The following is a 24,160-nucleotide window of genomic DNA, read 5'->3' as shown; positions in this document are numbered from 1 at the left end:
TCTCTGAAATCAATAAAAATAAAAAATAAATTTGAAAAAGACTGGGGTGCCATGAAGTGCTGTGTTTTGTGGTCTTGAGAGAGGACTGTAGACCATACCATTCCCGTTCCTTTCTTTGTGTCTCAGACCCCGCATCCCAGGGGGAGGTAGCAGTGTGGGGCAGAATGAATACACTCCCATACTTACCGGTACCCACAGCCACCTTTCATGAAGTCCCCCTCCTGCCCCGCCCCCCTATACACACCCCCCACACCCCCACACCCCAGGAGTTTTCAGGACCAGACATGCAGTTCCAGGTGCCCTGTTACCCTCCTCTGGAGAGGCTGCCTTCCTCCTGGGTGACCCCACTTGGCTGCCAACCTCACTTCTGATCATTCACCACTGGGCTGGGTTCTGTCCGCCCACCCTGGAAGGGGCAGTAACAGCATCTTTGGTTCCATTGACCAGGTGGTATTTTTCCCGATCCCCAGCTTGGGATGAAAATGTGGTTTTTAGTGGGGAGCATGATTTTTTAAAATATATTTTTTATTGATTTCAAAGAGAAAGAGAAAGAGAGAGAGAGAGAAACATCAATGATGAGAATTATTGATCGGCTGTCTCTTGCACGACCCCTACTGGGGATCCAGCCCACATGTGCCCCGACCAGGAATGGAACCGGGACCTTCTGGTTTATAGGTCGACACTCAACCACTGAACCATGAGGGCCAGGCAGGGAATAATGATTTTAATATGACCTTTCCCATCTCTCTCCGTTGCTTCACAGTTAAAAGCTCTGGAACCTTCTCCAGAGGAGACCTCTCTTCTACACAATCAGATGCCCAGAGTGACTCTACAGGGATCTGAATGTTGTCGCTGGGGCCCACGCAGAAGCCACTTCGGAGGATGCGTCCTGGACACTTGGCCTTAAAGGGGGCAGCGCCTGGGGCCTCCCTGAGGACTCTGCCTGAAGGGCCGGCCCAGCGCCGCAGGAGTTAATGTGGGACCTTGCGTAAAGGGAAGGGGGGAAAAGTTGGAGTTGACACTTGGGAGGGTGGGGAGTGGAGAGGGGAGCGAGTCTCGCTGACTCCTGATTGGTTTTACATTTCATCCAATTTCTCTCTCTCTCTCTCTCTCTCTCTCTCTCTCTCTCTCTCTCTCTCTCTCTCTCTCTCTCTCCTCTCGCGCTCCGTCTTTTCAAGTTTCTCTCTCCCATCCCAGGGGAGGGGAAACGGGAATAGTGAGAGTTCAAAAATAAACCTCTTATGTCAAAGCCGGGAAGGAAGTATAAATACGAAGGGCTCGGCAGCCCACTCGGTGCTTCCCGGGGTGGGGACGAGGCCAGGGCGAAGGGCGGGCGCGCGGCTCGAGGCTCCAATTACTCGTGCGCCGATCGGCGAGCAGGCGCGGAGGAGCGGGCTGCGCGGCCGGAGGGGCCGCCGGGGGAGCGGCCACAGGGCCCCACGGGCCGAGTCGCTGCGCGACCTGATCGATTTCCTTTTTCCTAGAGGGAGCGGCCCGGCCGCGCTCGCGCCGCCAGCACCTGCCCGCGCCGGGCCGGCTTCTCCCGTCTCGCGCGCCGCCGCCGGAGCCCCCATGCCCCGCGCCGCTCCCCGGTGGCCGCCGCTCCTGCTGCTGTCCCTGCTGCTGCAGCCGCCAGCCCGCGGCGCCCCGGCCCAACCCGGAGCCGGGGGCCCGGCCTCGGAGCTGGTGGTGCCCACGCGGCGGGCGGGCGGCGCGGGCGAGCTGGCGCTCCACCTGTCCGCCTTCGGCCGGAGCTTCGTCCTGCGCCTGGCGCCCGACGCCAGCTTCCTGGCGCCCGCGTTCAAGATCGAGAGCCTCGGGGGCTCCGGCGCGGCGGCCGGGGGCGAGCGCGAGCTGCGCGCCTGCTTCTTCTCGGGCACCGTGAACGGGGCGCCGGGGTCCCTGGCCGCCGTCAGCCTGTGCGGCGGGCTGAGCGGCTCCTTCCTGCTGGACGGCGAGGAGTTCACCGTCCAGCCGCGGGGCGCGGGGGACGCCCTGCAGCGGCCGCACCTCCTGCGGCGCTGGGGACCCGGCGGCGGCGCGCGCCGCACCCCGGCCCACCCCCTCCCCCGAGGACCCGAGTCGGGGGCGCGGAAGGGCGACGGTCCGAGGCAGGAGCGCGAGAAGGAAGAGAAGGACGAGGCACGGGAGGAAGAAAGCAAAGAAGCCGGGTCCGAAGGCGCCCGCGAGCTGCCAGCACCTCGGGGGACCGCGAGCCGGACCAAGCGGTTTGTGTCCGAGGCTCGCTTCGTGGAGACGCTGCTGGTGGCGGATGCGTCCATGGCGGCCTTCTATGGACCCGACCTGCAGGTAGGACTCGCTCTGCCCCGGAGAGGTCCCCTGTCCCCTCCCGGAGTCGCCAAATGCTCCCCTTCTCTGTCCCTCGGAAAATCCTTCACGCTCTCCACTCTTCCCAAGACTGACCCCAAACGAGGTTCTTTGCGTTCTGAGAAAGCGCGGGAACTCTTTGCTTAACCTCTGACACCTGGGCTACCTACTGCCCGCCCGCGCCCCCCACGTCCCTTCCAAGTTAGGGTGCAGGTCCCAGCGTCTCTCCCTCTCAGCTGCTCTCCCCCTCCCTCCCCCCATCCCTCCTTTCCTAAATCTCACACAGTTCTCGGCAAACTGAACTGAAATGGGTTTTAAGCACCCCCTCTCCCAACACAGATGAAGACTGAGCGTTTTGGAAAAAACGTCCACCCTACGCCCCATTTCTCAGCCCGCTGCTGTCTCCAGACGGGAGAGGCTGCCATGGAAAGATGTGGCCATTGCATTCCCTTGCGAACAGAACTGAGGTTCCCATAAGTAAAAGATATGGTTTGGAGGGAACTGAACCTGGAACGGGGCTGCCCCACTTCGGGGTGCCCAGCTGGTTCTGATCAGGGGGGTGGGGGGTGTGGACTACCTTGCCAACCTGGCGCTCGGCCCTGCAGAACTTGGCAGTGCCAGCATCCGCACAGAAGGGAGGGGACCAGAGTTTCTGCCTGGGGGCTCAGTCCAGGAAACTGAAGCTTCAGTGGAAAAGGGAGGGGAGAGGGGCGTGGGGAGAGGAACTCTTCAGGGGACTGTTCTTAGTGGAACCAGAACTATACTTGGTCCACCCCAGCTGATCGAAGCCCAGACCCAGCTCTCCGCCGAGCGGGGGGCAGGAAAGCTACATCCAGGGCACAGCCCCTGTGGCCACATGGTGTCTAACTAGACTCAAAGGTGTGCAGACCCTGCAGGAGGTGACTGTGTTGCCCACAGACCAGGGGACGTGTGGGGGCGGCACTCTCTCTTCCCCCGGGGAACACAGACCCGGTCATGTGCCCGGTAGAGAACTGACCTGCCTGGAGGTCACAGTGCCCTGAACCAGGGTCCGTGGCCCCTGGGGCAGCTCAGGGAACACTTGCGGTGATGGAAATCGTGGCTGGGGATCCTGTCCGAGCATTTCGGCATCACCTGTGCGGAAGAGGCCAGACAAGGCGCAGTCGGCCCTTCCGTTTCGCACCCCATCTTTCCCACCCCACGGTTGCTGGGAAATGCATTCTAGATGGAAGGATGGGAAGACTAGGGGGTGAGAGGTCCATGCGGCTGCTCCTCTGGCCACTGCAGGGGCCGGTTAAACCCTGGGTGGGCGCCTCTGCGTGCTATCGGTCGCGGGGTTCCCTTCCCCCCCAGAGCATGGCCAGACAGCTGCAGTCTGCCCCTCAGGCTCTGGGTCTACACGGACCTCATACCTGTTTCCCCGCCTACCCTGCAAGTCCTAGACTGGGTGGCAGGAGGGGCTCCTCCCATCTCGGGCGAGGACCAGCAGGCCTGGCTATTAGGGTGCAGCAGCAGAAAGAGGCTGAGGTATGTTCATTGCAAACCCAGAGCTGAGCTGCTGGGCCCCTCCCGACACGTGGACCAGGGTCCGACATCTGCCTGTGAACCAGGAGGTATGAGTAACAAGACCTCGGAGAAGCCGCAGAAAAAGCAATTGCTTGTCAGTCTCTGGAGCCAAAAAGGTCCTTCCTAATGCCTTCCTCCCGCCTCGCTCTCTGGGCTCACCTAGACAATGAAGATACTGAGCATTGGCCTCAAGGATGCACTTGACCTCTGCAGACACCACTGCTACCGAGAAGCAGGCGTGGCTTGGTGCTGGGCTCCAGGATGCCCAGGCCACTGAGCAGGAGGCTGGGCTGCACCAGACAAGTTGGCTTTCTCCTCACAGAGCCACTGGGGATGCCGCCTCATAGGATGCCTGGCTGGATGGCCTAGCGTAGGCTTACCCCATCCCTGCCCCTCCGCATACACGCACAGAGGCGTACCTCTGCGCCCAGCTAGCCCAGGTCAGGAGAGCACGTCAGAATGGGCATCGGGCACCTGTGAAGGCTGCGTTCCTCTCCCTCAGGTGTCTACTGCTAGGCCTTACACCTCAAAGCGAAGTCCTCTCCCTCGGTCTCATGTCACGGCCCACCTGCACTCCTGCTGGGGTGGGTGGGGCAGGGCTGAGGGACAGCTGGTTTTATGACTGCCCACAGGCCCCTCACCAGCAATGGAGATGCCACAGGATAAACTTGAACTTCTCAGCTCCATCCCCTGGGCTTCCTAAATGGGCCCATGAGCTCAGTCGTGAATGAATGTCAAGTCTGGTCCCCCAAGACCTTGCTTGCCCAGACCCTTCTCCCCAAAATAGAATCCAGTTCTTTATAAGCAACTCTCCCAGGAGTCTCCCGGCGCCTTCATCACACAGACAGAGGCGCTTTGGGGTGTCTTAGCGACCGGGCACTTGATGAGGATGCAGAGAGACTTCACCCCCTCAAGGGCTTGGGCTTCTTCCTCTCTGAAGAGAGATACCTGGACGGGTAACCTGTGCGGCTGCTTCATGACAAGTCTTCGAGAAAGGTCAGCACTGTGTGCGGGGAAGCCAGTCTGAGTGCGTTCAGTTTGTGGAGTGGTTTCCACACATCAGCTCAGCGGGAACACCTGCGAGGGGTTAGAGGCAGAAGGTGCAGCGCGCACAGCACGGGTGACTCTCTGCAGGTCCCCGTCTCCTGAACCGGAGGGCCGTGCTGTGTTCTGTGCCCGGCCGCCTGTAGCTCCGGGAGGGCCTGTGACTATGGTTCTGTGGGCCCCTGTCCCTTGTCCATGCTGTGGGGATGGGTCCTTGAATCCAGCTGTCCAAAGATGCCCCACCAAGCCCGATACCGAGAAGAGACCGCCGTAAAAAGGCCGAGAGGAAGAAGCAGCCGGGCTCCAGGCTGGTCTCACGGCTGAGCGACAATTTCCCAGAGCTCCGTGCTCTCCAGTTCCCTTAATCCCTTCTCAGAGGGGCCCCCGCTTCCCACCTTCTTACCTGGTTTCAGAGGGAAGGAGCCCAGACAAAGGGGGCTTTCTGAAAAGAGGGACCACCTCGGAAGAGAGCATTAACGCCGTCTGCATCCGGCTGCTGCTAGTCGCTCTGGATGAAACTGGAGCGGGAGCGAGGGTGGGCCCAGCAGCTCCCCTCTCAGTCTGGGAAATCGACCTGTCAGGGGTCAAGGGTGAGCTGAGCTTCCAAATTCCCTTCTCAACAGAGGGGGTCCTAGGCGTGGCACCCATGGTCCCCAGAGCAGACCAGAGGTTTCCCAAGATGTCAAGCTACCTGCGAGTGGTTTCAGGGAAGGGCTAAGTCATAGCTATTTCCTCTCCCCTTAACCATATCCTCTGGGGAAAATATCGCCCACAAGCCCTAACACTAAAGTGACTCTGTATCCCACGTTGCCCAGCATAGTCCCAGGTTGTCAGAAGTGACCTGCTTTGGAAAAATAACAGGAAGGGATGCGTGCCCCACTCTCTCTAGCCACCCAAGTCTTGTCCATGCAAATTACTAGTATGTTCTCCCCCTGGCAAAGGAATGAGTCTTTTTTTTTTTTTAATCTCTTTTGTCTGCTGCAGTCAGAATGATCAACGATATGGTCTTTCCCAAAGAAAATACCTTAATATGCAAAGGTTTCTGATTTGCCATCTCAGCATGCCCCGGGGGTGAGCGGTGTGTGCCTAGATGGCGATAAGGCAAGGTCGTTCGCTTTTGTGCTTTGCTGTTTGTTTACTCTGTGCTGTAGTTTTCCTCCAGGCAGTAAACAGGGATGCCGTCAGTGTCACGTTGAAGAGGGTAGGCTTTGAAGGGTAACGGAAATAACTTGGAGTGTCCTTGAGCAAGTTACCTTAATTTCTCTGCACCTTAATTTTTTGCCAGAACAAGTATACAATGTCCTGGCAGTGTGTTGAGGATACAATAAATGTGGAAAGTACCCAAACTAGTGCCCAGCACATAGTAGGTGTTCGACAAAGCATAACTGACACTAGAGTTGCCTTTGGTGATGGTGCCTGGCACATAGTAGGTGTTCGACAAAGCATAACTGATACTAGAGTTGCCTTTGGTGATGGTGCCTGGCCCATAGTAGGTGTTCGACAAAGCATAACTGATACTAGAGTTGCCTTTGGTGATGGTGCCTGGCACATAGTAGGTGTTCGACAAAGCATAATTGATACTAGAGTTGCCTTTGGTGATGGTGCCTGGCCCATAGTAGGTGTTCGACAAAGCATAACTGATACTAGAGTTGCCTTTGGTGATGGTGCCTGGCACATAGTAGGTGTTCGACAAAGCATAACTGATACTAGAGTAGCCTTCGGTGATGGCATTTGTCAGAGTAGGAGGGCAGTAGCCCACCACCGCTGTGTCACCTCCGCTGTCCCATGGCAGAGAGGGTCTCCTTTCAGCTTGCGTGGCTCAGAGTTTCATGCTTGCCTCCTTATGGTTCTGATAAGCGTGCGCCTTGGAGAGGTGGCCTCGCCCTTGCTGTTTTGTTGGGGTGGCAAGAACGGCACCAGGTATTGGATCAGTGGGGTCAGACCAGACCTAGGTCCAGCAACCTCGGTCCTTGAGTTCTGGCTAGGAAAGAATTCACAACCAAGACTCAAACCCTAAGAGAATGTTTATTTGGAAAATCAGAGATCGAAGAGGTAATGTGTAGAAAAAACAACTGGCTTAGGTAACAAGCTATAGAGGTAAAGGAAGGTCTCTTGGAGCTTAGAAGTGAGGAAGGTCAAGGTGATGCCCCTGGGGGGATGAGGAAGGGTAGGGGGAAGGGAAAGGCTCAGGCGGGCTCCCAGGAGGGAGAGCCAGCTGGGTCCTCTGTCCTAAAGGTTTTAAGGGTGAACATTTTAGGGGAGGTCCCAGGGGAAGATCTCAGTAGAATATTCAGCAGCTTTCCAGGTGTGTCCTTTCAAGGTTGGGGTCTCCACTGATGGATTAGTGGGCACCAGGGCAAGGGGTCATTATTCAATGTAGCTAGCTGGTCCTGCATTGGCCGTGGTTTTTGCTTGTCTGGTTTTGCTGCTTTTCTGGGCCTGGAGCTGAAATACAACTGAGGCTTGGATGTTATCTCCAGGGAGGGAAGGTCAGGGGGTCCAATACGCATGACCAGTGATGTGCTTGGGAAGAAAGGTCACCCTGGGGACAAGTTCCCACCCTACCCTTGTCCTTTGCTGGCGCCCAGGGCCCTGGTGACCTCTGTACCTGGCCCATCGTCCTTGCTCTGCTCATGTCTAACTGCCGACACATCTTGAGAATGAGGAGAAATGAGGGACACCCGGGTAGGACCCTCTCTTCTCCTATTGCTTCTTTCCTTTCTTCTTCCCACCTCCTCCTCCTCAGCACAGTCCCGGGCCCTAGAGAGATGCCCAGAAGGAAAAAGGGAGAAGAGCAGTTGAGGTCAGAGGGTTTCCCTAGTCTACCTCCCTCTCCTCACGTCTCCCAGACCTGCCGCCAGGAAAAGCAGGAGGACGCACAGTGCACAGAGCCAACGTGCAGAGCAGAGCACTGGGGGCAGAAGAGGCTGCTGGAAAGACACTGGACCCAGGCCCAGCCTCCCCTCAGCTCCACCCTCCTGGCTTTGGCTGCACCAGAGCTCTGGGGTGGGATCTCCTTGTTTGTAGCTCAGAGAATCAAAAAAACTTCCCTAAACTGGCTGGGGAAGTTCTCTCTTTTCCAGGTCCTGCGGGAGCCCGTGGAGAAGGAGACTCCTAGAAAGATGCCCCGCCTTCCCAAAAGAGTGAAGGGCATCAGATCCCCAGTCATTCAAGAGCAGGGTGTGTGTGTGTTTTTAACACCGCGGGCCTGCTGGCCATGGGCTCTGTCCAGCCTACCGGCCGTGCCTGTGGGAAGTTGTCTGCTGTACTGGGACCCCATCCACAGGGGCACAATCTTACACGCCTCAGCCGGCAGCCTGCACTGGGGTGCAGGGAGGTATAAATAGACACCGGTTGGTGGAGCGAGCCATCTGCCCTTCTCCTTCCTGGCTCTTGAGCCACTCCCTGAGGGACCGTAACTCCGGCCTAGGGGGTTGGCTGAAAATCGGAGGCTCACCGACTCAGGGCCACCACCCCACCAAGGCCCAGGGGTCCTTCCCCCTGGGAGACCGTCTGATGCACTGCAGGTGTCAGGCATTCCTGCCACCGTTTCTCAGAGGAGCTAACGCTGGGGGTGGTGACCCTTCCATCTCCAAAAGCTCAGTGGGACAGAAAAGGTGGGTAAGTGGGACAAGGTTTGGGGATTTTTAACAGAAACACGGGACCACAACGCAATGGAAGTTATCTTCTGAGATGGCAGCCAGAGGACCTTCAACCATCCTCACCCTGAGCATGCTCTAACCTCTCGTCTAAGCCACAGGCAGAAGGGAATAAAACCTTAGGGCTGTCCAGACAAATACCAGGAGGCGAAGGAAGTGGCCCTCTAGTCGGCTCAGCCCAGCAGTCCTTCATCTGGAGAAGACGCTAGGAGCTACCTCAGCTGCAAAAAGAGAAGACCCCACCCCGCCCCAGAAAACTTCAGTGTTGGGGAGCGTCTGATGCTTCACCCCATCCTTTGTGCGGCCGTTCACACCAGAGTGCTTGGTTTACCCTGGGGACTTGGCCGTTGCATGGTGTCCACTCAGCTGCTGGCCTGAGAGCCTCGGCCTGACCTGCCCAGCTTGGGACTGCAGACTCCTCTCCAACCTCAAGTCTTCGGATCTGTGTATAATTTTCTGGGGTCAGTGCTGAGCAGCTGGCATCTCTTATCTCCACACCTTCTCTGTAAGACAGCATCTCCCCAATGGCGAGATTATGAAATCGGGACTCAAAGGGAAGAATGCTTACGAGGAGAGTGGCAGGTTGCCTGGGAACAAGTCCCAGGAGTTGGTTCCATCAGACTCTGGCTTTTCCTACCTAGGGCAAGAGGCCAGGACACTCTTTCTGCCCCCTGGGAGCCGTGAGGGGCTGCACAGGAAGTGGCCTCAGCGAGCTACCATCCCTCAGCCCTCACCCCTGGTTGCATAATGATGTGATTGCTTTTTCCCCTTAGGAATCCAACTCCAAGAGCGAGCGCCAAGTTTCAGCTGTGCTGATAAGATGTTTACATCAGCCTAAACATAGCTGGAGTACTTGACACCCTCAGCAACCTGCCAACCCCTCTTTGTAGGGCTTACAAAACGCCTGGCTTGTTGCCTGCGAGGTGAACAGACAGATCCCATTCACAAATGATGCGATTCGTCTGGATCTCCCACACATGGCCCCAGACGGCGGAATGTCCCTCTCTAGCCTTTCACTCTCCCTTCCCTTCCTTCCACTCCCACCTTCCAGATCACCGGAGCGAGAAAGAGAGGCTTATAGAGACGGTGCCCCAGAGAACAGAGGGCCGGGCCAGCGAGTTGGCTGCTCAGCTGGCCACACTCACAGCTGAAGGCACTCTGTCCCTTTGTCTCCTCTTTTGCAAAATAACCCAAGAGAATGCACTCTTAGAGGCAGAAGCGTGAGCTCCAAGCTGGCCTTCTCCAAAGGCGTGGGAGCAGCTGGCAGCCCGGGGACAGGACAGAGGCCCAGCGATGACGTGGGCTGTCTCAGCTGGCCTGGGTGGGACTGGAAGCAGGTGTGAGCCTCAGCATCTGGGTCTCATTAGGCCCACAGGGTTCGCTCAAGCCCCAGGCAGAAGGGGATAAGCCCTTCAGGGCTGTCCAGGCAAATGCCAGGAGGCCAAGCACTGGGACACTTAATGAGAAGAGAGTGGGCCCCGGAGACGGACAGGCCTGGGCCGCATCCTGGCTTGAAGAGCCGTGTGGCCTTAGCCAGTAGGGACTGGGATACCGCCTTCACAGGGTTATTGTGAGCTTGTAAAGAGGTGACATTGGTGAAGTGTGGGTCCTGCGCCGGGAGCAGAGGAGCTGTTGTTTGTAGTGACAACCAGAGTCAAGTTCTCAGGGTTAACATTTCGTCCTGCAGAGTAGGCTTCCCCCGCAGACATCAGGAGAATACTGGACTCTCAGGGAAATTCTACTCACCTGGAGCACTCAGATCATTGCTTCTGGGCTGAGAGGGGGGAGAGGGGCATGGCAGGGAGACGGCTGGTGTCAAGGTCAAGGCCAAATAACCAGCTTGGTCCAATCGAACTTTCTGTGAGGGTGGAACGTTCTGTCTGCTCAGTCCAATACAGTGGCCACAAGCCATAGATGGCTATCGACACACTTGAAATGGGGCCAGTGCGACAGGGGAGCTGTAACTTCAACTTCGCTGGCTTTTAATGGACTTGGATTTACATGGCCACATGGGTCTGGTCAAGATGTTAAATGCACGCGCTTCAGAGCCAGGCAGTCTGAGCTCACATGCTGGCCGTGCTCTCCGTAGATTTGTGATCTTGGGACACAACTTGCTTTTATGGGAAATGAAGGGTCTCGAGGGTGTGAGTTTTCAACGAGATGCTATTTCTCGGGCACTCAGCCCAGAGCGGGGCACACGGGGTGGGTAACCAGAGGCGATGGCCGTGGGCAGGCGACGGGTTGGGAGATGGAACCCCGCACTCTTCCTATCCCCTCCTTCCCGACAGAACCACATCCTGACACTCATGTCGGTGGCAGCCCGCATCTACAAGCACCCCAGCATTCGCAACTCCGTCCACCTGGTGGTGGTGAAGGTGCTGATCGTGGAAGATGAGGCACAGGGCCCCAAGGTGTCTGACAATGGTGGGCTTACCCTGCGCAACTTCTGCAACTGGCAGCAGCAGTTCAACTATCGCAGCGACCGGAACCCAGAACACTTCGACACGGCCATCCTGCTCACCAGACAGGTCTGTGGACGGGCTCCGGAGACCCCGGGGAAGAGCGAGGAAGGTGGGGTTGGGGCGGGGTGACTGGGTCAAAGAGAGGGCCAGGGCCAGGGCTCCTGGGCCTGCCCGAACATAGGGAATGCCTCCCTGCTGGCCCCAGCTGGGAGCCTTGTGTGTGGAATGAGGAGGCGGAGGAGGTCATGGGGACAAGTGTGAGGTATTTGCAAGGGAAGGAGAGGAATGTCAGACGGGCTGTGTTCCAAATGTTTGTGACCAGCTGTCTGCTGAGGTCATAACGAGAGGACACGCCGTCCAGTGAGAGATCTGGAGCGGGAATTAGAGAAGAGGTCCGTCTGCGATGACGGTTAAACATACGGCCAGGTAGCCAAGGAGTTACCCTCGAGATCTCCCCAAATCAGGAGGCTGCCCATCTACCTGGTGAGACTGAAACTCCAGGCGGGCAGCATCCTCAAGGCTAGAGAGTGTAGTCATGTGTTCAAGGCCCTGTCTACGCCTCAGTCCTCACAACAACCCCACGAGGCAAGTTCTGTTGTACAGTTCCCCGTTTTACAACCGAAGAAACTGAGGCACAGAGTGTCACAAGGCAGCGGCGCCCACAGTCCAGCCCAGGCTCCGTGTTCTGAACCGTTGTGCTGGCCTGTCTCCCCCAACAAGTCAGCCAAGCCCCAGCCAGCCCAGCACAGGCCAATGTACAAGGAGAAACGGTCTTCCCTAAACCAGTAGCCCTTTGCGAAGAAAGAGGGATTTGGGCTTTAAAAATGTCCTTCACGCCCTAACCGGTTTGGCACAGTGTATAGAGCGTCGGCCTGCGGACTGAAGGGTCCCAGGTTCGATTCTGGTCAAGGGCATGTACCTTGGTTGCAGGCACATCCCCAGTAGGGGGTGTGCAGGAGGCAGCTGATCGATGTTTCTGGCTCTCTATCCCTCTCCCTTCGTCTCTGTAAAAAATCAATAAATATATATATATTTTTAAATGTCCTTCGACTCAGGAGGAGCAGGAATAGGGAGAAGTCTTCTGTCTGTTCTCACGCTCTCACCCTCTCCACCTCGCAGAACTTCTGTGGGAAGGAGGGGATGTGTGACACCCTGGGCGTGGCGGACATTGGCACCATCTGTGACCCCAGCAAGAGCTGCTCTGTGATCGAGGACGAGGGGCTCCAGGCGGCCTACACGCTGGCCCACGAGCTGGGTAAGAGCTGCCCTGCCCGCCTGCTCCACGCTGCCTCTTCCAGACCCAGGCTCACCCAGCTCTGAGCAATCGCAGGCCCTCCCGGTCAGCCAGGTCCCCCTCCTGATTCCGATAGAATAGTCCCACGCCAATACGCAGCGTGCCTTCTGCATTCCCACCCCGAGCACGAGGCCTAAGTGTTAAACTAGAGCCCTGGACCATCCTCAGGGATCGCCAGGAAAGTGCCCGGACGTGAAACAGGCCCTGGTAAAGTGGCGATGTGTGTCCAAGCTAAGCGGTAAGAATCTGGGAAGATTGTGAAGAGAGGGCGAGCGAATAACTGAGGTGTGTGTGAGTTTAAGACAGGCCGTGGCAGAAAATAAAGGGCTGCCCGTGCTCCTTGTCTCTGAGGAAGCTTCCGGGAAGGGGAAAGCCCAGAGGGGAAAGGTCTTTACGGAATAAGAAGAGGGCCCAGCAGGGCTCCGTGGTGGAGCACGGACCTATGAACCAGGAGGTCACCGTTCCATTCCTGGTCAAGGCACATGCCGGGGCTGCAGGCTGGATCCCCAGTGTGGGGCCTGCAGGAGGCAGCTGATCAATGATTCTCTCTCATCATGGATGTTTCTCTCTCTCTCTCTCCCTCTCCCTTCCTCTCTGAAATCAATAAAAATATAATTTTTTTAAAAAAGGAATAAGTCAATATAATGAAGGCCATATATGTCAAACCTTCGGCCAACATCATTAAAAAAAAAAAAGGAGTAAGAGGAGAGCATGCTGCTCCCTCAGTCCCTCCCTCCCTTCTCTCCCTTCTTCTCCCCCTCCTCCTCCACCTCCTTCTCTTCTTCTTTTTTTTCTCTCTCTTTCTCTCCCCCTTTCTCTTTCCCTTTCTCTCTCTCAACGCATGGGAGCCCTAGAGCAGGGTGGGGAGGGCTGCCGAGCAGTGGAGGCTGTGAATGTAGACCGAGGGTCTCTCTCTGTCCCCCAGGGCACGTCCTCGGCATGCCCCATGATGACTCCAAGCCCTGTGCTCGGCTCTTTGGGCCCATGGGCAAGCACCACATGATGGCACCCCTCTTCGTCCACCTCAACAAGACGCTGCCCTGGTCTCCCTGCAGCGCCATGTACCTCACAGAGCTCCTGGACGGTGGGCACGGTAGGCCTCCCTGGCCAGCTGCGGGCAGTGGCCTCTGCCCGGCGGGCTCCTTAGGTCACTGTGGCACCTGCGCTGTTTCCAGCTGAGCTGCATCAGGAAGCATCATAGCCATTTAGGGTTAGAAGAGGCTTCAGAGATCTGGCCCTTGCCCCTCGACCTGTGCCAGGGCCTCCCATCCCCACAGAGCATGCCCATTGTCCAGCAGCCTGAGTCCCGGGCTCATCTGGACTCAGTCACAAAGCAGGTGGAGTTGGTCGGAGGAGGTGGGTCTGGAGGTGGTGGGTCTGAACAGAGCTGGAAGGAACGGAAGAATGTTTGCAGCACAGAGGAGGGAAGAGTGTTGGGCTGGAGCAGGACATTGTAGGACAGCTTAGCAATGCAAAGAGCAGGGAGTGGGGGCCCAGGCAGGCTGGGAGCCAGCGCCCCGCTAAAACAGCTTGCTTTGGGGAGCAAAACAGTGAAACACAGTTTCTTTTCGATTCTACCCCTTGAAGGAGGCAGGCACACATATAATACAAAAACAATGGGTTATCCAAACATCAGCCCTTGGGCTTTATTTTGCAGGCCGTGGTTTTTAAGAGTTCATTTACACCCCCAGGTATATTGACGTAAATTAGTATTACAGTTTGCTGGGTAAACACTGAGTCACAGTAAGATGCTCTGGAAAACAAAGGAAATCCGATCTTGAAGATAGATGTTGTGACTGATAGTCGAAAATGGGACAGGTTCTGTCTGGATGGTGAGGGTTGAGTTTTTAGATTGAGGTCAAGGGAAGGCTGATGTCTAGACCTTAAACTTGTCCGTCGGGATTTTGGGGTCTATGGGATCCGTGCGGGGGTGAGAGAGGAAACTGGCCCCTTACTCTGGCCTCTGCTTCCTCCATTTCTCAGGAGACTGTCTCCTCGATGCCCCCACCTCGGCCCTGCCCCTCCCGACCGACCTCCCGGGGCAAAGGGCGCTCTATGCGCTGGACCAGCAGTGCCGGCAGATCTTCGGGCTGGGCTTCCGCCACTGCCCCAACACCTCTGCGCAGGACATCTGCGCCCAGCTCTGGTGCCACCGGGCCGGCTCCGAGCCCCTCTGCCACACGAAGAACGGCAGCCTGCCCTGGGCGGACGGGACGCCCTGCGGGCCCGGGCACCTCTGCTGGGATGGCAGCTGTCTTCCTGCGGAGGAAGTGGAGAGGCCCAAGGTGAGGAATGGCTCTTAGGGACACGGAGGTGGGGTGGGGTGGGGTGGGGTGGGGTGAGGGGCAGAGTAGGGAGAGCTGTTTGCAAGGAGAAGCCACACTTGAGAGCGAGGAACTAAGGGACTCCGGGCTAGGCTGCAACCAGGACTTCTAAGTAAAATCACTCATATTTAAAAAAATATTCTTATTGATTTCAGAGAGGAAGGGAGAGGGAGAGAGAAGACAGAAACATCAATGATGAGAGAGAATCATTGATCGGCTGCCTCCTGGCATGTGCCCTGACCAGGAATTGAACCGTGGCCTCCTGGCTCATAGGTCAATGCTCAACCACTGAGCCACGCCCGCTGGGCCAGTCCTAGTTTTACAAACAAAACAAAGCAGATTTCGAAGCTGTGCTTGTAGCGAATGGATGATGCCACCGGTGCCGGGGCTTGTGGGGAGCTCCCTGTGGGATGCTCTGGAGCTGGCCTGGAGGCTCTAGAGGTTGGTGATTCGTAGGAGACACTCGGGCCCCAAGACCAGAGCCTGGGCACTCGGTAAACGGAAGCCACTCTGGAGTCTTTATAAACAGATAAGAGCGACTTGGAAGAGGACATTCCATCAAATGAAGGGCAAGGGCTCATCTCCTACCCATGTCTGAGCTGAATTTACAATGAGAGGTCGGGAGAATAGGAGTGATTGTGGGGATTCCGTACTCAGAGAGGGGGCGGGGAGGAGGAACCAGACGGCCTCTGACAGGCAGAGAAGACTTGGCCCAGGACACAGCGAATCTGCCGGAGACTCCAAGGCAATGCCGCTGAGAGTTGTAAATGATTCTCTTCTCTGCCCTGCTCTGCATACTTCCAAACTGTGGGCTGATCACGTTTCTCCCGCCGCGAGTCACCGAGCCGACCCTGGGAAACAGCATCCGTGGAGTTAGGCGGCCTGGTCCCGGCCCAGCACCGAACACCAGGGTGGCCCGAGCAGTCACTCCCCCCAGGGCTGTTCTCAGTGACAGTGTCCTCGGCACTGAGTCTCTCAGGAGCCTGGTTCTAAGCCTGAGCCGGGGTGGGAGTCACGGCTTCACCCTCAGCCGCCTCTCATCCTCCCATCCGACACTGAGCTTTTGGTCCAGGGGTCTCCCTCTCCTGTAGGGTGAGCTTCACACATCACTGAGGAGAGGGGTAGGGAGGGGGTCCGTGCAACCTCCCCCACGCCAGAGCCACGCTCAGTGCCGGGAGCGGTTGGCATGGATGCTCATGGCATGCTGTTTCTCACCTAATACTATATCTGTGTAACATAAAAAACACCACCCCTTTATGATTATATGTTCAAAGCAAAAATATGGAAGGATATTGATGAAAATCATGCCAATGTGTTTTTTTATCTGGGTAGTTACACATTTTTTAAAATATATTTTTATTGATTTCAGAGAGGAAGGGAGAGGGAGAAAGAGAGAAACATCAATGATGAGAATCATTCATTAGCTGCCTCCTGCACGCCCCACACTGGGGATCGAGCCCGCAACCTGGGCATGTGCCCTGACGGGGAATCGAACAGTGACCTCCTGGTTCATAGGTCGCCGCTCAACCACTGAGCCAGGCCAGCCCAGCCAGTTACACTGTTTTAATGTGGTACTTTCTTTCTTACACTTTTCTGTATTTTTCCTTTTTTATATAAGCAAATGTTGTGTTTTTTTTTTCATTTTAAAAATTATCTTCAGTTTGAAAACCCTTGAGTGCACCCATGACAGAGCTTCGTCCTTACAGGCCAGCTGTAAAGTCCAAGCAGCTCTGTTTATTTCCCAGGGACCATCTGGCCCCTGACGTGGCCGGCCGACCGGCAGCCACACCTCCCAGCGGTTATTGCTTTAGACCAGGACCCCTCAACCTCGGCGTAGTGACAGGGGGGCTGGTCGTAGGGGGTGTCTTGTTCATGGTTGGCTGTGCATTGCTAGGTGCTTAGCAGCCCCCCATCCTGTCCCCACTCGAGGCCAGCGGCATAGACCCTCTCCAGCTGTAACAGCCAACACGTCTCTCAACACTTTCAGACGTCCCCAGTGAAGAACTGCTATGACAGAGCCAACCTTATTCCCATAAAAGCCTTTCATTCGGCAACCAGCACTGAGTGCCCTGCTGCGGGCAAGGCGCTGTTTCAGACGCTGAGCGGTCGCCGTGCGTGAGCCCAGCACGGGTGACGGCCAAGCAGGCCACGCAGCCATGAAATGAATGGTTAGGGCGGGTTGCTGACCCCCATGCCCCACTCCTACCTCAGCTCCTGACCCCGAGGCTCTGTGTTGCAGGCCGTGGTGGACGGAGGCTGGGCCGCCTGGGGGCCCTGGGGAGAATGCTCCCGGACCTGCGGAGGAGGGGTCCAGTTCTCACACCGCGAGTGCAAGGACCCCGAGCCTCACAATGGAGGGAGATACTGCCTGGGGCGGAGAACCAAGTACCAGTCCTGCCACACGGAGGAATGTCCCCCAAGTGGTAAGCATCGCTGACGGCCACACCCGGCTAAGATCCCCAGAGGAGGGCGGAGCAGGCAGTGTCTCCCGATCCCAAGGCAGCGCCTTCCTGTGACCCAGACCTAAATGGCTCTGCGAGGCACCCAGTTTTAGGGCAGCCCCTAGCACCCCAGGACAGCTCTCCTCATGGAAGGGGGAGGGGAGGGGAGCAGCCCTGGCCTTCCAAGATGTGGAGATCGAGGATGTCACTCCCAACCAAACTCGTTTGGGGGGAGGAGGCTTGCAGAGGAGGCTAGCGTCTGGGGTAACATGCCTCCTGGAGGCATCTGCACCCTCGTCTGTGTGCGGACTGGAAGCGTTTTCCAAAGCCGGGGTCAGAGCCAAACCTCCAATGTCTTCCCAGGCCACATCCAGCCCCGGGCGGGCGGAGGGAGGATTTCTGCATCTGATTCCAGTGCACGTTCCTTCAGGGGAGAGTTGCCCATGTTCCCCTGGGGCCATGGCAACTGCCTCGGAACCTTCCCAGGAGGCAATGCTTCTTGGCATGTACCTCCCTTGGCGTGTTCCTACCCCGAGTACCCGTTAGAAAGCACAGGCGCTGCCTCAGAGGCAGGCACGGGCAGCAGCCGAACTGGCGGGAGGGCGTCGTTGGGAATTTTGTCCCTGCCATCCCTCCCAGCTCCCCCCTGCGCAGCTCCGGGAAGCACTGGCAGGCAGCAGAAGGCAAGCAGAGCTTAGGAGAGAGAGGTCCATCCAAGTGCAGAGACACACTGGCACGGGCTTGGTGTCTAATGGGGGATCAGTAGCAGGTTTGCAAGACGGGAGAAACAGCAGTGGCAGGGGCTCTGGAAACTGCCTGGAATTGGCAGAGCCTTCCTGGCACGGTGAGGGTTTGCCAGGTAGACACGGACAGCAGTCATGATCTCAGATGCACTGGGAGGAGCCATCTCAATCCCCAAGTGTTTTTAGTGCCTCTTGTGTGGCTGGACTGTAATCGACGTTATAAATGACATAAAAAAATGCACAGAGCATGGTCTCCGTCCGCAAGGAATGTGCAGTCTAGCTAGAGTTCCAGACCCTTTTACAAGGCCAGTAAAACTTAGCCTGTGAAGCACAGACTCCTGGCTCCTGAGGAATTCCGGGCAAGGAAGAGCGGGGACTGGTCAGAAGCTCCCCGGGGGTGTGAGGGCTGAGCAGAGCCTGGGGACTGAGATGGGGTGGGTGGGCCCGGAGAGGGGGGGGTCTCCAAGGGGCTGTGACTCACCAGGTGGAATGGGCCAGCCTTTCAAGAGCAGACGACAAGGTCCGTGAAAGCTAAAAATGGCATCTAGACGTTCTCAGTGCCAGGTGTCCTGGCCAGTCACCTGGGGAGCATTTTCAAACCAGAGGCCCAGGCCCCTCCGCGTACCCATCAGAATCTGAGGAGGGGGGGCCCGCCATCTGTGTGTGAAAAATCTCCCTGGGCCCCACAGATGCCCAGCTGAGCCGGAGGACCTCAGTAACGAGAGCAGGTTCAATGCCAGGATTGTGAAATAAAGTCATACTCCGACGATTGTTCTGGAAGCGGCGGGCAAGGAGGATGGGACAGGAGGCAGCTGGCGTAGGAGGCTGGGCACTAGGGCCCCAGGGAAGCCACGAGGCCTGGGCCTGTGAGAGGGAGACTGAGGTGCTGAGAGTGGACAGAGACATGTAAAACCAGATTTTCCTGGTGATTGAAGGATTTAGGGACAGCTCAGACATGGGGCATGTAGAGTCTCAGCCTGGAGCGTGGAGGTGTCACCCAATGAAAATCAATCCAGTTAAGGAGGGAACCGCGTGCAGCTGGACTGTGCTGAGCTGCTAATCACAGCACCTACACATGGCGTCCCCCACAGACACCCAGAATCGCAGCAGGTGGGGCGTAAGGCGAGACTGGATCTGGAGCTGTAGATCCGGAAGTCCCCGGCCACGTGTCCAGTGTCACCGAGGGAGTCAAGATAGAGCATGACAGCAGAGCCCCCAAAATATACTTCCGCGCGTCATTCTGTGCTTCCCACGCTCACTGAATTGTCCCGTTTTCACCTACGTTTATGGATCTGTAAAACACAATATCTTCCTCCAAAGGAGAGGACATTCATCCCAGAAAGGCCAGCAGAGGTCAGATGCTCCTAAGGGTCACACGTGGACCTGGGTCAGGTGGACCTAGAAATACTGGGCCCAGGGGACGCTGGACCTGTGTCCTGGGGTCGGGTCAAAACCAGGGGGAGGACCAAACCAGAGAGGGTCGGACCTGCATTACCACCATTTGTCCACCATCCAGAACTGAAATATCATTGCTGACATGTACACATAAACAACGGTTGGACATAGAAATCGGGACTCAAAAGAACTATTGGCCCAGAAAGAAACTCACTATAGACTGATTCATTTGCCTCTCAGCATAACCATTATTGCTTATCTCACTTTCGGTTCCTATAAGTGTATTCCTAGTATCACATGAGCTCACTCATCTAGGGGAAAAGATGAACAACATAGACTGAAGAACAAGAACAGCATTGATCAGACTGTCAGACCTCAGAGGGAAGGTAGGGGAGGGTGGGGACAAGGGAGATAGATCAACCAAAGGACTTGTGTGCTTGCATATGAGCCTAACCAGTGATCATGGACAACAGGGGGAGGGGGGCATGCGTGTGGGGGGGTTTGGGATGGGAATGGGGGGGGGGTTGATGACAAATATGTGATACCTTAATCAATAAAGTAATTAAAAAAAAAAAAAAACCAGGCGGCAAAAAGGCCCCCAAATCCAGGCATTTCTCCAGCTGGGTCCTCCCTGCTTCGGCGCTGCGTGTTCACTCGGTGCCTTTCCTTACTCTTTTCAGAGAAAAGCTTCCGGGAACAGCAGTGTGAGAAGTACAACGCCTACAATTACACCGACATGGATGGGAACCTCCTGCAGTGGGTCCCCAAGTACTCGGGGGTGTCCCCCCGGGACCGCTGCAAGTTGTTCTGCCGAGCCCGGGGGAGGAGTGAGTTCAAGGTGTTTGAGGCCAAGGTGAGACTCCTCCTGGAACTCAGATCCACCAGATGAGGATGAAGGTCACCTACCACCGCCACCTCTCCCGACCCCCTGCCAGGGGCTGCCTCTGTGCCCACCATACCCTCTCTTCCTTCCCCTTCTCCCGCTGCAGGTGATCGACGGCACCCTGTGTGGGCCAGAGACTCTGGCCATCTGTGTCCGTGGCCAGTGTGTCAAGGCTGGCTGTGACCACGTGGTGAACTCGTCTACGAAGCTGGACAAATGTGGGGTGTGTGGGGGCAACGACAACTCATGCAGGAAGGTCTCCGGCTCCCTCAACCCGACCAGGTGAGCCTCCTCGTAGTTCAGTACCAAGGTCAGGAGCAGAACAGGCTTTGGAATCGCGTCCCCGTAAGTTTCGATTGTGTTGCTACATAATACCCATGGAGTGCTGAGTTTCAGTTTCTTGGTAAAATGTCAGCAGTCCTCCGTATCTCATAGTCGTTGTAAAGAGCCAAGCGATGGGACATGGGGAGCACTCGGTACAGGGTCTGGCCCACAGAGAGGACCGTGCACGGGGCAGCCAGAGGCCACAGGGACAGGGATGGATCACCTCTGAGTCAATCAACAATAGAGCTACACTGAGTAACCAGGACTTTTGCCAGAAAGCAGCTCTTCCAGGCCTGTTTGAGGAAGGGCATCTCACCCCACTCCTGGCGAGCCTGTCTTTTGGCTGAATCTTTAGAAAAGGGGGTACAGGGAGGGGGCCTCCATGGCCTCAGAGGCCTCAGTGCCTACATAAGTCTGAGCACTCCAGATGCTTTCTCGAAGCTTAATGCTCCTAGTATTTAAGTCCTTTCACCTCTGTGACCTTGTTTGATTCCTAAAATAAATCCCTGAGGTGGGCAAGGCCAACACTATTATTCCCCATTTACAGATGAAGAAACTGAGGTTCCGCCGAAACCGGTTTGGCTCAGTGGATAGAGCGTCGGCCTGCGGACTGAAGGGTCCCGGGTTCGATTCCGGTCAAGGGCATGTACCTTGGTTGCGGGCACATCCCCTGTGGGGGGTGTGCAGGAGGCAGCTGATCGATGTTTCTCTCTCATCGATGTTTCTAGCTCTCTATCCCTCTCCCTTCCTCTCTGTAAAAAAATCAATAAAATATAAATAAATAAAAAAAAAAAAAAAAAAAAAAAAAAAAAAGAAACTGAGGTTCCATAAGATTACCAGATTCTTGTAAGGTCACACTGATCGTTCATAACAGCCAGGAAGAGAGCCCAGGTTTCTTAGCTCCTGGATAATCTTCTTCCTGCCTCTGCAGGCACTTCCGGAGAGGAAGGCAAGGGCAGGTGCTATGCAGCCACTCTGGGCCCCTGTCTCTCTCTGTCTCACATCTCATCAGGCTCAAGAGAACAGGATCAGCCCACAGCAGACCAACCTGGAGGTCTTTCCAAATTTAAAATCAGAGGATATAGAAAAAAGAAGTCTGGAATATGGGATGTTCAGATACTGGTCCCCCAGCTGGCTCTCTCTTAGGCATTAGACAAATGGGCCTATGGATACTATATATATATATATATATATATATATATATATATATATATATATACACACACACATACATACACACACACACACATACATATATATTATTGGTTTCAGAGAGGAAGGGAAAAGGAGAGAGAGATAGAAACATCAATGAGGAGAGAGAATCATCAATTGGCTGCCTCCCACATGCCCCCCACTGGAGATCGAACCCACAACCCAATCATTTGCCCTGACTGGGAATCGAACCATGACCTCCTGGTTCATAGGTCAATGCTCAACTGAGCCATGCCGATCAGGCCTTATGGATACTCTCCTGCGCCCTGGACTAAGCAGCTGGCCCCAACTGGGCATAAGGCAAAAACAGTGAAGAACCGACTAGCTGTGCTCCTCAGTCCCTTTCACTCTCTTCCCACCCTGTGCCACCCAAATGCTTCTTCCACCCCAGAAGATAAGAATAAGAACTAACATTCCTCCAGACACGTAAAGCCCTACGATAGCGTCGAAATAGTTTCCCAAGGCAGCATCCTACCCACCCAGAAGCACGGCTCGAGGTATCTGGGTACCTCAGAAAGCGGCTCTTCTGTTCAGCTTCCCGCCCTAGAGCCATGTGATCCCAGTACAGAGAACTGTGGACTCTCAGAGGTGGGGCGAGGCGTCGGATTCTGGAGTGAGTGTGTGGAACACATTTTTCCACGTGGGTTTGAGCTCCGGCTGTGAAAGTGGCCAAGCGAAGTTTTATCCCAGTGCAAAAACGAAATGTGTTTGAGATCTCATTTGAGCCAAGAGCTGCCGGGCTTGGCAGACCCCTCTGCGCGGCCTTCCTCCCGTGCTCTTGTCACCCACACATCTCACCCGCTCAGCCCCAACCTTGGAAATGGAGTTGTCGGCCCCGGCAGCTAGTTGATATAGAGCTTCCAGGCAGCTGCATCATCATTTGCTACTGGTTTTGTCCGCCAGCCCCAGTCACCAGCAGGTTCGCTTCCTTAGGCTCTGGGGCTGGGAAGGCACCGGTCCTAAGGGTGTCTTTCTGTTCCTGTCCTAGTTATGGCTACAATGACATCGTCACCATCCCAGCTGGTGCCACGAACATCGATGTGAAGCAGCGGAGCCACCCGGGGGTCCAGAACGATGGCAACTACCTGGCCTTGAAGACGGCGGACGGGCAGTACCTGCTCAACGGGAACCTGGCCATCTCCGCCATAGAGCAGGACATCTTGGTGAAGGGGACCATCCTGAAGTACAGTGGCTCATTCGCCACCCTGGAGCGGCTGCAGAGCTTCCGGCCCCTGCCTGAGCCTCTGACCGTGCAGGTCCTGACAGTCCCCGGTGAGGTCTTTCCCCCCAAAGTCAAATATACCTTCTTTGTTCCCAATGACGTGGACTTCAGCATCCAGAGCAGCAAAGAGAGAGCGACCACCAACGTCATCCAGCCCCTGCTCAGTGCGCAGTGGGTGCTGGGGGACTGGTCCCAGTGCTCGAGCAGCTGCGGGGCGGGCTGGCAGCGGCGGACCGTGGAGTGCCGGGACCCCAGCGGCCAGGCCTCCGCCACCTGCAACAAGGCGCTGAAGCCCGAGGACGCCAAGCCCTGTGAGAGCCAGCCGTGCCCTCTGTGACCTGGTGGGGCGGGGCCAGTCTTGTGCTCATGGACTCGGGCTGCTGGGGGGCAAACAAGTGTCCCCACTGTGGTGACCCTACGTGTAGAGGTGGCATAGCCGACCCAGGTCTCACATTGCACCAGCCCCGCCGGCACGGGGAGAGGAAGAGAGAATGGGCCAGCAGATCACAATGTCTACTTTCTCATGGACGGGACCTTGCTTGGGTTCAAATAGAGGGCATAGGTTAAAGGTGAAAAGTGCACCAGACCCAACCAGGAGACTCATTGAGCCTTTATGCAAAGGACTAGCAAAGTCAAATGGGAAAAAAAAAATTGTTTTCGATTGGGTTTCCCCTATAAATAATCTACCTCAAAGGGGAAAAATTATCCAAGAGAGGTGTGGGGCAGAGGGTCAATGGCGAACGTCAAAGCAAGCTCCTAAGCTGGCTTCCAACCTGATCATGACTCTCTTCAGTATTAAAACCCATCACCTGCGGGGCTGCAGGGCTGTGGAGAGCCACGTGTTCTGAGGCCTCCACCTGCAGGGGTGGATCCCGTTCAAGTATTTATGCAAATGTGTCTCTGAACTAAAGTGTGATCTTGTGCCAACATCATGGTCTGGTCTGGTTCCGTGTTTCTCCCAAAAGGGCAGGGACCCAGAGCCCTGGGACAGAGGCTAACCCTCGGTCAGCACCTCGAACACCCTGGGAAGCAGGCACTCGCCTAGGCGTTTCCAGCTCCTCCTCCGGGGCTCTCAGACACCTGCTGGAGCAGCTGTTCATTTGCATAATCCAGACAAGTGGGCCTCAAACATTCGTGGGCCTTAGGATTATCCGGAGAGCTTCTTGAAGCAGAGATTGCTGGGCCCGTCGTTTCTGATTCAGCAGGGTGATCCTAATGCCCCCGAAATGAGAGTCTGCATTGCCAACAAGTTCCCCGGGGGACGTGGAGGCTGCTGGTTTAGGG

General features: G+C 56.2%; 1 protein-coding gene across 1 annotated transcript; it reads left to right on the top strand.

The window, feature by feature from the left end:
- Window positions 1-1,424: 1,424 nt before the first annotated feature.
- Window positions 1,425-23,805, top strand: ADAMTS8 (ADAM metallopeptidase with thrombospondin type 1 motif 8). The gene is made up of 9 exons (XM_079762438.1): window positions 1,425-2,310; window positions 10,865-11,104; window positions 12,158-12,293; window positions 13,258-13,425; window positions 14,316-14,617; window positions 16,896-17,079; window positions 19,916-20,088; window positions 20,225-20,400; window positions 22,643-23,805. The coding sequence occupies exons 1-9, from the start codon at window positions 1,573-1,575 to the stop codon at window positions 23,211-23,213; spliced, it is 2,688 nt and encodes an 895-aa protein (XP_079618564.1). The 5' UTR covers window positions 1,425-1,572; the 3' UTR covers window positions 23,214-23,805.
- Window positions 23,806-24,160: the final 355 nt, after the last annotated feature.

Source organism: Cnephaeus nilssonii (assembly GCF_951640355.1).
Source record: "Cnephaeus nilssonii genome assembly, chromosome: 22".
NCBI classification, from domain to species: domain Eukaryota; kingdom Metazoa; phylum Chordata; class Mammalia; order Chiroptera; family Vespertilionidae; genus Cnephaeus; species Cnephaeus nilssonii.
Note: the sequence above shows the minus strand (reverse complement) of the source record. Positions and strands in the feature narration are given on the sequence as shown.

Excerpts from the sequence above, each read along its gene's own strand:
- ADAMTS8 (XM_079762438.1), top strand. The coding sequence starts at position 1,573 with ATGCCCCGCGCCGCTCCCCGGTGGCCGCCGCTCCTGCTGCTGTCCCTG. Across the intron at positions 17,080-19,915 it reads GGAGGAATGTCCCCCAAGTG|AGAAAAGCTTCCGGGAACAG; the intron begins GTAAGCATCGCT and ends TACTCTTTTCAG. Across the intron at positions 20,089-20,224 it reads TCAAGGTGTTTGAGGCCAAG|GTGATCGACGGCACCCTGTG; the intron begins GTGAGACTCCTC and ends CTCCCGCTGCAG.